This window comes from Ranitomeya imitator, chromosome 4, assembly GCF_032444005.1.
Source record: "Ranitomeya imitator isolate aRanImi1 chromosome 4, aRanImi1.pri, whole genome shotgun sequence".
Lineage (NCBI taxonomy): Eukaryota > Metazoa > Chordata > Amphibia > Anura > Dendrobatidae > Ranitomeya > Ranitomeya imitator.
Window position 1 is genome coordinate 271579329 of NC_091285.1, and position 12000 is coordinate 271591328.

Genomic DNA, 12000 nt, shown 5'->3' on the forward strand with positions numbered 1-12000 from the left:
ATGTAGGCATACGCCCATAACTTTCACTTTATTTATAAATTTCTAGTAGGAATAACAGAGTTACAACACACAAAACCCCAAATATTGTCCAGACAAAACTGTTGACATCTTTCCAAAATTGTGGGTAAACAACTTTGTTTCAAGCATGTGATGCTCGTTCAAACTCACCTGCGGAAAGTAACAGTTGTGGTCAATATGAAAATCACACCTGAAACCAGATAAAAATGGGAGAAGTTGACTCAATTTTTGCATTATGCGTCTGTATGTGCCACACTAAGCATTGGAGAACAGAAAGAAGAGAAGGGAACTATCTGAGAACTTGAGAAGCAACAGTGTTGAACAATATCAAGGTTACAAATTCATCTCCAGAGATCTTGATGTTCCTTTGTCCAAAGTGCACATCATAATCAAGAAGTTTTCAACCAATGACACTGTAGCTAATTTCCATGTACGTGGACGGCATAAAAAGATTGATGAAAGGTTGCAACACAGGATAGTCTGGATGGTGGATACGCAGTCCCAATCAAGTTGCAAAGAAATTCAAGCTGTCCTGCAGGGTCAGGGTGCATCAGTGTGACATCTGAGAATGACGAAAAGAGAGTGGACCCTCTGGTTCACGGTACTGACACTCCCAGGGGCGAGCGAACCCGGGATGACAACCCCTATACAGGGATAGTTGGGAGCAGGCCCGAGGGGAACAATACCGCAACAGCCGGTACCAAGAGGGACGGCTCTGGACGGGATAGGAGAGGGTAGACGGAAGCGGAGAGGAAAGATCCTGGGAATGTATGGAAAAGGTAGCGGGGAGCAAGGAACGGACTACAGGAGACAGGGCTGGAAAACGGAGGGAAAACAAGAGGAGCAGTAGCCTGCGATGACAGACCAGACTGGAGCAGAAGAGGATCTGAACCAGACAAGGCCCAAAGAGGGTACAAACTGCACACAACAATCAGGCGCCTCCATTATGGAGGAGACGCCTGATATAGCCCTAGGAAGTACCTGATTGGAGAAGTCTGGAGCAGAGAGGATCTGGAAGGGTTAAGTGGAGGAAGGAGTGCGCGCCCGCATCCTAGGGCGCATGAGCGAAGGAGGCACAGGACGGGAGGAGGGAGGAGCGCGGACACCACGCCGGAATCCCCGAGCAGCAGGAAGAGGAACCAGGGAAACGCAACGCTGAGAGCGGCGAGTAGGAATGGAGAGAGCGGAGCCGACAGGAGAAGCGGCCGCAGCATCAGAGGAGGCCGGTATGACAATCAGTGTCAGTGCAAACTATTTGTTGACATATGATTAATCCAGGATGACTCCACTGCTGACACAGAGACATAAAAAGCTGCACTAAAGTTTGCCAAAATGTACTCAAGTAAGCTAAAATCCTTCTGGGAAAGTGCCTTGTGGACAGATGAGACCAAGATAGAGCTTTGTCGTAAAGCACATCATTCTACTGTTTAACAAAAATGTAATGAGACCTACAAAGAAAATAATACAGTACCTACAGTCAAATATGATGGAGGTTCAAAGATATTTTTGGGTTGTCTTGCTGCCTCTGGCACTGAGTGCCTTGACTGTGTGCAAGGCATTATGAAATCTAAAGATTACCAAAGGATTTTGGATCGCATTGTAGTGCCCAGTGTCAGAAAGCTGGGTATGCATCATTGGTCATGGTTCTTCCAGCAGGACAATGACCCCAAAAATACTGCAGGAAGCACCCAGAAATATATGAAAACAAAGTGCTGGAGAGTTCTGAAGTGGCCAGCAATGACTCTTGATCTAAATCCAATTGAACACCTGTGGAGAGATCTTAAAATTTCTGTTTGGAGAAGGCACCCTTCAAATATGGGAGACCTGGAACACTTTACAAAAGAAGAGTGGTCCAAAATTCCAGTTCAGACATGTAAGAAGCTTGTTGATGTACCGTATATACTCGAGTATAAGCCGACCCGAGTATAAGCCGACCCCCCTAATTTTGCCACAAAAAACTGGGAAAACTTATTGACTCGAGTATAAGCCTAGGGTGGAAATGCAGCATTTACCGGTGAATTTCAAAAATAAAAATAGATAATTATTTCCCCATAGCTGTGCCATATAGTGCTCTACACCGTTCATATTTCCCCATAGCTGTGCCCCATATAGTGCTCTGCACCGTTCACTGTGCATTGTGCCCCCTAGCTGTGCCATATACGGTGCTCTGCACCGTTCACTGTGCCCCATAGGTGTGCCATATACGATGCTCTGCACCGTTCACTGTGCCCCATAGGTGTGCCATATACGATGCTCTGCACCGTTCACTGTGCCCCATAGGTGTGCCATATACGATGCTCTGCACCGTTCACTGTGCCCCATAGGTGTGCCATATACGATGCTCTGCACCGTTCACTGTGCCCCATAGATGTGCTCCATATACGGTGCTCTGCACCGTTCACTGTGCCCCATAGATGTACTCCATATACGGTGCTCTGCACCGTTCACTGTGCCCCATAGATGTGCTCCATATACGGTGCTCTGCACCGTTCACTGTGCCCCATAGATGTGCCATATACGGTGCTCTGCACCGTTCACTGTGCCCCATAGATGTGCTCCATATACGGTGCTCTGCACCGTTCACTGTGCCCCATAGATGTGCTCCATATACGGTGCTCTGCACCGTTCACTGTGCCCCACAGATGTACTCCATATACGGTGCTCTGCACCGTTCACTGTGCCCCATAGATGTGCTCCATATACGGTGCTCTGCACCGTTCACTGTGCCCCATAGATGTGCTCCATATACGGTGCTCTGCACCGTTCACTGTGCCCCATAGATGTACTCCATATACGGTGCTCTGCACCGTTCATTGTGCCCCATAGATGCTCCACATTAATCTGTTCTGCCGCTGCTACTGCTGCAATAAAAAAAAAAAAACACATACTCACCTCCCTTGATTGCAGCTCCCGGCGTCTCGTTCCGGCGCCTCCATCTTCCCGGCGTCTCTGCTCTGACTGATCAGGCAGAGGGCGCCGCGCACACTGTATGCGTCATCGCGCCCTTTGACCTGAACAGTCAGAGTGCAGACGCCGGGAAGATGGAGACGCCGGGAAGATGGAGCGACGCCCGGCGGCTGGAACGTGGACAGGTGAATATAACATACTCACCTAGTCCTGGCGATCCTCGCGCTGTCCCTCTGCCTGGTCTTCGGTGCCGCAGCTTCTTTCTCTATCAGCGGTCACCGGCACCGCTGATTAGAGAAATGAATAAGCGGCTCCGCCCCTATGGGAGGTGGAGCCGCTTATTCATTTCTGTAATGAGCGGTCCCACGTGACCGCTGAAGAGAGGAAGAAGCTGCAGCGCCGAAGCCCGTGGGATGGCAGGGACAGCGCGAGGATCGCTGGGACTAGGTAAGTATATCTCAGCGCCCTCACCCCCTCACCCGCCGACCCCACCGCTACCGTGACTCGAGTATAAGCCGAGGGGGGCACTTTCAGCCCAAAAATTTGGGCTGAAAATCTCGGCTTATACTCGAGTATATACGGTATATAGAAAAGTATTGATTGCAGTTGTTTATTCCAAAGGCTGTGCAGCCAAACATTAAGTTTTTGTGTGAAATTATGTTCAATTTGCCTTTTTTTCTGTTTATTTTTGTGTTGCTCCAATACACACAAAGGAAATAAACATGTGTATAGAAAAACATGTGTAATTGCAATCTACTATATAATTGTCTAAGGGTCACTTCCGTCTTTCTGTCTGTCCTTCTGTCTTTCCTTCTTTCTGTCACGGATATTCATTGGTCGCGGCGTCTGTCTGTCATGGAAATCCAAGTCGCTGATTGGTCATGGCAAAACGCCCATGACCATTGCCACGACCAATCAGTGATGGGCACAGTCCGGCGGCAACATGGCTGCTCCTTTCTCCCCGCATTCAGTGCCAGCTCCGTACTCCCCTCCAGTCAGCGCTCACACAGGGTTAATGGCAGCGCTAATGGACCGCGTTATGCCGCGGTGTAACACACTCCATTAACGCTGCTATTAACCCTGTGTGACCAACTTTTTTACTTTTGAGGCTGCCTATGCAGCCTCAATAGTAAAAAGATCTAATCTTAAAAATAATTTAAAAAAAAAATCATCATATACTCACATTCCGGCGCCTTTCCCGCTCCTCGCGACGCTCCGGTGACCGCTCCATGCAAGTGGCAGGTTCCAGTGGCAAGGATGGTATGCGACAAGGACCTGCCATGACGTCACGGTCATGTGACCGCGACGTCATCACAGGTCCTGCGAGAAAGACATGCCATGACGTCATGGTCATGTGACCGCAACATCAACATAGGTCCTGCGCCCATACCAACCCTGGGACCGGAAGCTGCCGCGTGCACCGCACACAGGGCCAGGGCTTCAACGGAGGGTGAGTATATGTTTATTTTTTATTTTAAGTCTGTATACTACATGGCTCTGTGCTGTATACTCCGTCGCTGTGGAATATACTACTAGGCTGGGCAATACACTACATAACTGGGCAATATACTACATGGCTGGGCAATATATTACGTGGCTGGGCAATATACTACGTGGCTGGGCAATATACTACGTGGCTGAGCAATATACTACGTGACTGGGCAATATACTACATGGCTGGGCAATATACTACGTGGCTGGGAAATATACTACGTGACTGAGCAATATACTACGTGGCTGGGCAATATACTACGTGGCTGGGCAATATACTATGTGACTGGGCAATATACTACGTGACTTGGCAATATACTACGTGGCTGGGCAATATACTACGTGGACATGCATATTCTAGAATACCCGATGCGTTAGAACCGGGCCACCATCTAGTAATTTAATAATTTTCTGGGATAAATATTTCACTTTCTGGAACATTTTCAAGGGTGCCGACACTTTCGGCCATGACAGCATGTACTTACTAAAATAGACATTTTAAGGCCTCATTCAGGTTTTTTTTTTCACAGATACAGCAGGTACCCAATGTAATCTATGGTGCTATTCATATGCTTGTGTTTTCCCATGAACCATGTGACCATGAAAAACTCACAGAGACATCCATTTTTTCTAGTATCATGGATGAAACATGCCAATCTAAGTCTATGGGTCCGTGAAAAACACGTGCAGCACATGGATGACATCAATGTACAGTCCGTATGATGTCCTTATTTAACATTGTCAGGTATAGGAGAAGCTTTGTAATGTATTTATTCAATTATCATTCTGAGAAAAACACGGATGATACACTGATGGTAAAAACGGACACATGGACCAAGCGCTGATTACATCGGTACCATTTTTTTAATATACGGATTTAAACAACAGTGAGGCCTAAGAAAAATGGCCAATTTTCTTTAAATACAGTTGTGCATGCTCGGAAAACCCAAGTGACGAGCATACTCGCTCATCACTAATCAGCACTAAAACTAGTCATTTAGTATGATCATCATTGCACCTACAGTTGTACTCAAAAGTTTACATACCCAGGCAGAATTTTTGCTTTCTTGGCCTTTTTTCAGAGAATATGAATGGTACACCAAAACCTTTTCTACACTCATGGTTAGTGGTTGGGTGAAACCATTTATTGTCAAATTACTGTGTTTTCTCTTTTTAAATCATAATGACAACCCAATACATCCAAATGACCCTGATCAAAAATTCACATACCCCATTTCTTAATACAGTGTATTGTCCCCTCTAACATCAATGTTCTGGATGAGGTTCTTTATTTTCTCAGATGGTAAAGCTGCCCACTCTTCTTGGCAAAAAGCCTCCAGTTCCTTTAATTTCCTTGGCTGTCTAGCATGAACTGTGTTCTTGAGATCTCCCCAGAGTGGCTCAATGATATTGAGGTCAGGAAACTGAGATGGCCACTCCAGAACCTTCACTTTGTTCTGCTGTAGCCAATGACAGGTCGACTTGGCCTTGTGTTTTGGATCATTGTCATGTTGGAACGTCCAAGTACATCCCATGCGCAGCTTCCGGGCTGATGAGTGCAAATTTGCCTCCTGTATTTGCTGATAATGTGCTGCATTCATCTTTCCTTCAACTTTGACCAAATTTCCTGTGCCTTTGTAGCTCACCCATCCCAAAACATCAGCGATCCACCTCAGTGCTTTACAGTAGGAAAGGTGTTCATTTCATCATAGGCCTTGTTGACCTCTCTCCAAATGTAACGTTTATAGTTGTGGCCAAAAAGTTCAATTTTTGTCTCATCACTCCAAATTACCTTTGTGCAGAAGTTTTGAGGCTTGTCTCTGTGCTGTTTTGCGTATTGTAGGATAGATACTTTGTAATTGCTTTCTTCTGGCGACTCGACCATGCAGCCTATTTTTCTTCAAGTGCCTCCTTATTGTGCATCTTGAAACAGCCACACCGCTAGTTTTCAAAGAGTCCTGTATTTCAGATTATGTTATTTGTAGGTTTTTCTTTGCATCCCGAACAATTTTTCTGGCAGTTGTGGACAAAATTTTGTTGTTCTACCTGACCGTGGTTTTGTTTTTACAGAGCCGCTGATTTTCCATTTGCTAATCACAGTTTGAATGCTGCTAACTGGCATTATCAATTCCTTGGATATCTTTTTGTATCCCTTTCCTGTTTTATACAGTTCAACTCCCTTTTCCCGTAGATTCATTAACAATTCTTTTGACTCACAATCCAGAAATGTCAGTGGCTGGATGACAGATGCAAGAGTCTGTCTGGATCCCAGAAACTCACTCAGCTTTTATGCACACACACTGATTACTTGCAAACAGGTCACAGGTGAGGATGTTACCCTTAGTAGCCATTCAAACCTATTCGTGTCAACTGCTGTGCATGCTATCAGGCCAAAATCACCAGGGTATGTGAACTCTTGATCAGGGTCATTTGGATGTTTTGGGTTGTCATTATGATTTAAAAAAAGAAAACACAGTAGTTTGAAACTAAATGGCTTCACCCAACCACTAACCATGAGTGGAGAAAAAGTTTTGGTGTTATCATTCATATTCTCTGAAAACAGACCAAGAAAGCAAAAATTCTGCTGGGGTAAGTAAACTTTTGAGTACAACTGTAGGTGCAATGATGATCATACTAAATGACTAGTTTTAGTGCTGATTAGTGATGAGCGAGTATGCTCGTCACTTGGGTTTTCCGAGCATGCTCGGGTGGTCTCTGAGTATTTTGGGCGTGTTCAGAGATTATGTTAGAGTTGTCGCAGCTGCATGATTTGTGGCTGTTAGACATCCTGAATACACGTGGGGGTTGCCTGATAGGGAATTCCCACATGTATTCAGGCTGTCTAGCAGCTGCAAATCATGCAGCTGCAGTGACTCAAACATAATCTCTGATCAGGCCCAAAATACTTGGAGAACACCCGAGCATACTCAGAAAACCCGAATAATGAGCACACTCGCTTGTCACTAGTACTGATATGAAAAACTATGTATGTATAAGTTCTTTGATTTTCTGTTCAGTCTAATTATAACAAAACTATTTAGCTTTGCCTTATCCTTAGGGTTAATGGATAGGTCAGATTTCCTAGTGGTTTTATGGCCTCTTTGAAACTGTGTGAATTTTCCTGTAATTTTCCAGCTGCCATTTGGGCTATCATCCTACGTTTCCATAAACTGATATAACTAAAAAATACATTTTTAATAGTTGGCTGAGGTATTTAACTTAAAGACTTACAAGTGGTCAAAATTGTTGGTACCCCTCATTTAATGACAAAAATCCCACAATGGTCACAGAAATAACTTGAATCTGACAAAAGTAATAATGAATAAAAGATCTATGAAAATGAGCAAATGAAAGTCAGACATTGCTTTTCAACCATGCTTCCACAGAATAAAAATAAATAAATAAAACTCATAAAATAGACCAGGACAGGAATGATGGTAACCCTGAAAATAATGTGAGAAAAGGGACAAGTTAAATCAAGATGTGTCAAGATGTGTCCACTAACTAGCATCACATGGGTCTACAATCTTGGAATCAGTGAGTGGGCCTGTATATAGGGCTACAGATACTCTGTTTGGTGACATGGTGTGTATCACACTCAACATGGACCAGAGGAAGGAGATTAGAAAGAAAATTATAGACAAACATGTTAAAGGTAAAAGCTATAAGATCATCTCCAAGCAGCTTAATGTTCCTGTGGCTACAGTTGCACATATTATTCAGAAATTTAAGATCCATGGGACTGTAGCCAACCTCCCTGCACGTGGAGGAGGAAAATTGATGACAAATCAAAAAGACGGATAATACGAATGGTAACATAAGAGCCCAGAAAAACATCTAAACAGATTAAAGGTGAACTTCAAGCTCAAGGAACATCAGTATCAGATCGCACCATCCGTCGTTGTATGAGCCAAAGTGGACTTCATGGGAGACTACCAAGGAGGACACCATTGTTAAAAAAAATATATAAAAAAGCCAGACTGAAATTTGCCAAACTACTTGTTGGCAAGCCACAAAGCTTCTGGGAGAATTCCCTATGGACAGATGAGACAAAAATTGAACTTTTTGGCAAGGCTCATTAGCTCTATGTTCAAAGATGGAAAAATGAAGCATATCAGGAAAAGAACACTGTCCTTACTGTGAAACATGGAGGAGGCTCTGCTATGTTCTGGGGCTGCTTTGCTTAATCTGGCACAGGGTGTTTAGAATCTCTGCAGGGTACAATGAAATCTCAAGACTATCAAGGGATTCTAGAGAGAAATGTGCTGTACAGTGTCAGAAAGCTTGGTCTTAGTCGCAGGTCATGAGTCTTGCAACAAGATAATGACCCAAAACACACAGCTAAAAACACCCAAGAATGGCTAAGAGGAAATAATGGACTATTCTAAAGTGGCCATCTATGAGCCCTGACCTAAATCCTATTGAGCATCTTTGGAAAGAGCTGAAACATGCCGTCTGGAAAAGGCGACCTTTAAACACCAGACAATTGGAGCAGTTTTCTCTTGAGGAGTGGGCCAAAATGCTTGTTGAGAGGTGCAGAAGTCTCATTGACAGTTACAGGAATCATTTGATTGCAGTGATTGCCTCAAAATGTTGTGCAACAGAATATTAAGTTAAGAGTACCATCATTTCTGTGCAGGACTATTTCATGAGTTTTATGTTTTAAAAAATTCCGTGGAAGCATGGTTGAAAAGCAATGTCTGACTAGTATTTGTTCATTTTCATAGATTTTTATTTATTATTACTTTTGTCAGATTTAAGTTATTTATGTGACCATTGTGGGTTTTTCTGTTATTAAATGAGGGGTACCAACAATTTTGACCATGTGTGTATGTACCTTTTGAGCTTAGGTGGAAGTGCTTGTTAAATTAACATTAAAGGGATTGTCTAGCCCTAGGGTACAATGTGACTGCAGACTTGTAGTCCGAGGTCGGACAACCCTTTTAAGGACATTAGAGACAACATGGATATTACTTAAAGCTACAAATACCATTCATTTTGAGTTGTATAGAATGCTTTAAAATGTGCTCTCTCCATTTGTGTTGTAGAGACCTTTCTTATATACCATGACCAAAAGAATGTTTGTATGAACCATGGCAAGTACGTGACCGTTACCAGATGTAATGTGACATATCGCAGTCAGCACTGGAAATGGACAGAAGATGGAAAACTACATAATGTCAAGTCCTCCATGTGTCTGGGCATTTCTTTCGCTTCCGCATCACACTTTCGCCCAGCCATTCTTGTTGACTGTGATAAGGCTCCAACGTGGACATGTCATAAAAATGAAGGACTTCTTGAAGTTGCAAATTCTTCTCTGTTCTTGAGGAAACAAGCTTCAAGGGTTGTTGTCAAAAAGGGAACAAAATACCCGAATACCTGGAAAAGACTAGAAATGGATGAAACAGGAAAAAGTGCATTTGAAAACATATGTTTAGATGAAGGTTAGTAGTGTAAATATATGCAAAACCATTCACAAGCCGCATGAGATAATTTATTTTCTCTAAATAAGGCTTAAAATGGTTATGGTAGTATCATCACAATATTATTTATCTACAACCGGTATCAATCTACTGTATATTGGAATGTGCAAATGTTTTAGGAAGATGTGGAAACAATGCTGTAAAGTAATAATGTTTTGAAAGATACAAGTGTTAATAGTTTACGTTTTCAAATAATAAAATGCAAATTGAATGAACAAAAGAGAAACCTAAATCAAATCAATATTTTGTGCGACCACCTTTTGCCTTCACAATAGCATAAATTCTTCTAAGCACCTAAAGATTTAATAAATTTCTTGAATGTAGTATTGCGCACCTTGAGCGGTGCAGTTTTTAGAATGGTGTCACTTTTGAGTATTTTCTGTCATATTGACCCCCCAAAGTCAATTCAAATGTGAGGTGGTCCCTAAAAAAAATGGTTTTATAAATTTTGTTGGAAAAATGAGAAATTGCTGGTCAACTTTTAACCATTTGAACATCCTAACAAAAAAAAATTATGTTTCCAAAATTGTGCTGATGTAAAGTAGACATGTGGGAAATGTTATTTATTAACTATTTTGTGTGACACGACTCTCTTATATAAGGGCACAAAAATTAAAAGTTTGAAACTTGCAAAAAAAGTTCATGAATAAACGCAAGTCATATCGAAGAAATGTTAGAACTAACATGAAGTACAATATGTCACGAAAAAACAATCTCAAAATCAGTGGGATACGTTGAAGTGTTCCACAGCTACAACCTCGTAAAGTGACAGTGGTCAGTATTGCAAAAATTGGCTTGGTCATTAAGGTCAAAATTGGCTCGGTCACTAAGGGGTTAAAGCATTCTTAGTTTACAGCATTTTGCCACATCTGCCTAAAATATTCGAAAGTAACGAAACTGGTCAGGTGGGATGAAGTTGTGTTGACACAACTCACTGGATGCATGTGATTGGTTGATCAAAGAACATGTGACATGCAAAATTTTATGCTGTGTTTCTAATGTGTACTAAATAAATTTTAGTTTCAATAAATGGTAATACACTATAAGAGATGCCTGTTTTCCACTATTGTGATATTGATGACCTATTAAAATAGGTCATCACTTTAAGATTCAATGTACTGACACCTTGATCCACCCGTCAGCTGTTATTCTCCTTGGGTGGTGGCCAGATATAAACAGTGTATGGGATAAAATGCCTCAGCTCCCTACACATTTTTGAGGCCTCAGCTGGGTATTGAAGTTCAGCTTTTATTGAAAAGGGTATCTGCTGTACCCAGAAACAGACTCTAAACAGTGTCCAGAGCTACAGTATTCCACTTTGTGTGTACATCTGGCCACAACTGGAAATGCTAATAGGATAGGTCATTGATATAAAAGTACTCAAAAAAACCTTTAAATCTATACCAGCTAAACTATATGGACAAAAATATGTGGAAACCTCACTATCATAGCTTTAGGAAAGATAAATATATTTGCACAGTGTTAGCCAATAAATAGAAAAATAGTTAGAATTGAGAGTCGCCAGTGGTTGAGACCTTTTAATGGCTAACTGAAAAGATGGTAACAAATTGCAAGCTTTCAAGACTACTCAGGTCTCTTCATCAGGCATAGACTAATACAAAATCTGAAGAATCACATATTTACACACAACACAGCACAGAAATAATGCAACAGATAATCATGGGTGTTAATATGGAGTTAGGTCAACTTGTGCATCTATATTAATTTCACTCCACTGAGAGAGCTTTTCAAAAGAAGTCCGACACCTATGTTACTGGGAATCAGCATTCTAAGGCCGGGGTCAGACCTAACGTATAAAAATACGGTCCGTTTTTATGGCCGATATACACAGAAAAGTTCCTCAACAGTTATCTGTATGGGGTAATAAGGGGTTAATGTCACCTTTCTAATGTAAGGTGACATTAAGCCTGGTTAACAATGGAGAGATGTCAATAAGACACCTATCCATTATTAATCCAATAGTAGTAAAGGGTTAAAAATACACACACACATTATCAATGAAGTATTTTAATGAAATAAATAAACACATGGGTTTTAATATCTTTATTGTACGCTCAATCCATCTGAAGACCCTCGTTCT

At 42.1% G+C, this 12000-nt stretch overlaps 1 protein-coding gene across 1 annotated transcript in view; it reads left to right on the forward strand.

Annotated features, from left to right (window-relative positions):
- PTPRB (protein tyrosine phosphatase receptor type B) overlaps positions 1-12000 on the forward strand; it is a 218863-nt gene that overhangs the window by 30307 nt on the left and 176556 nt on the right. Inside the window, exon 2 of the mRNA XM_069764610.1 lies at positions 9465-9860. Within this exon, the coding sequence (XP_069620711.1) occupies positions 9465-9860 (396 nt within the window). The remainder of the gene's footprint in view (positions 1-9464; positions 9861-12000) is intronic.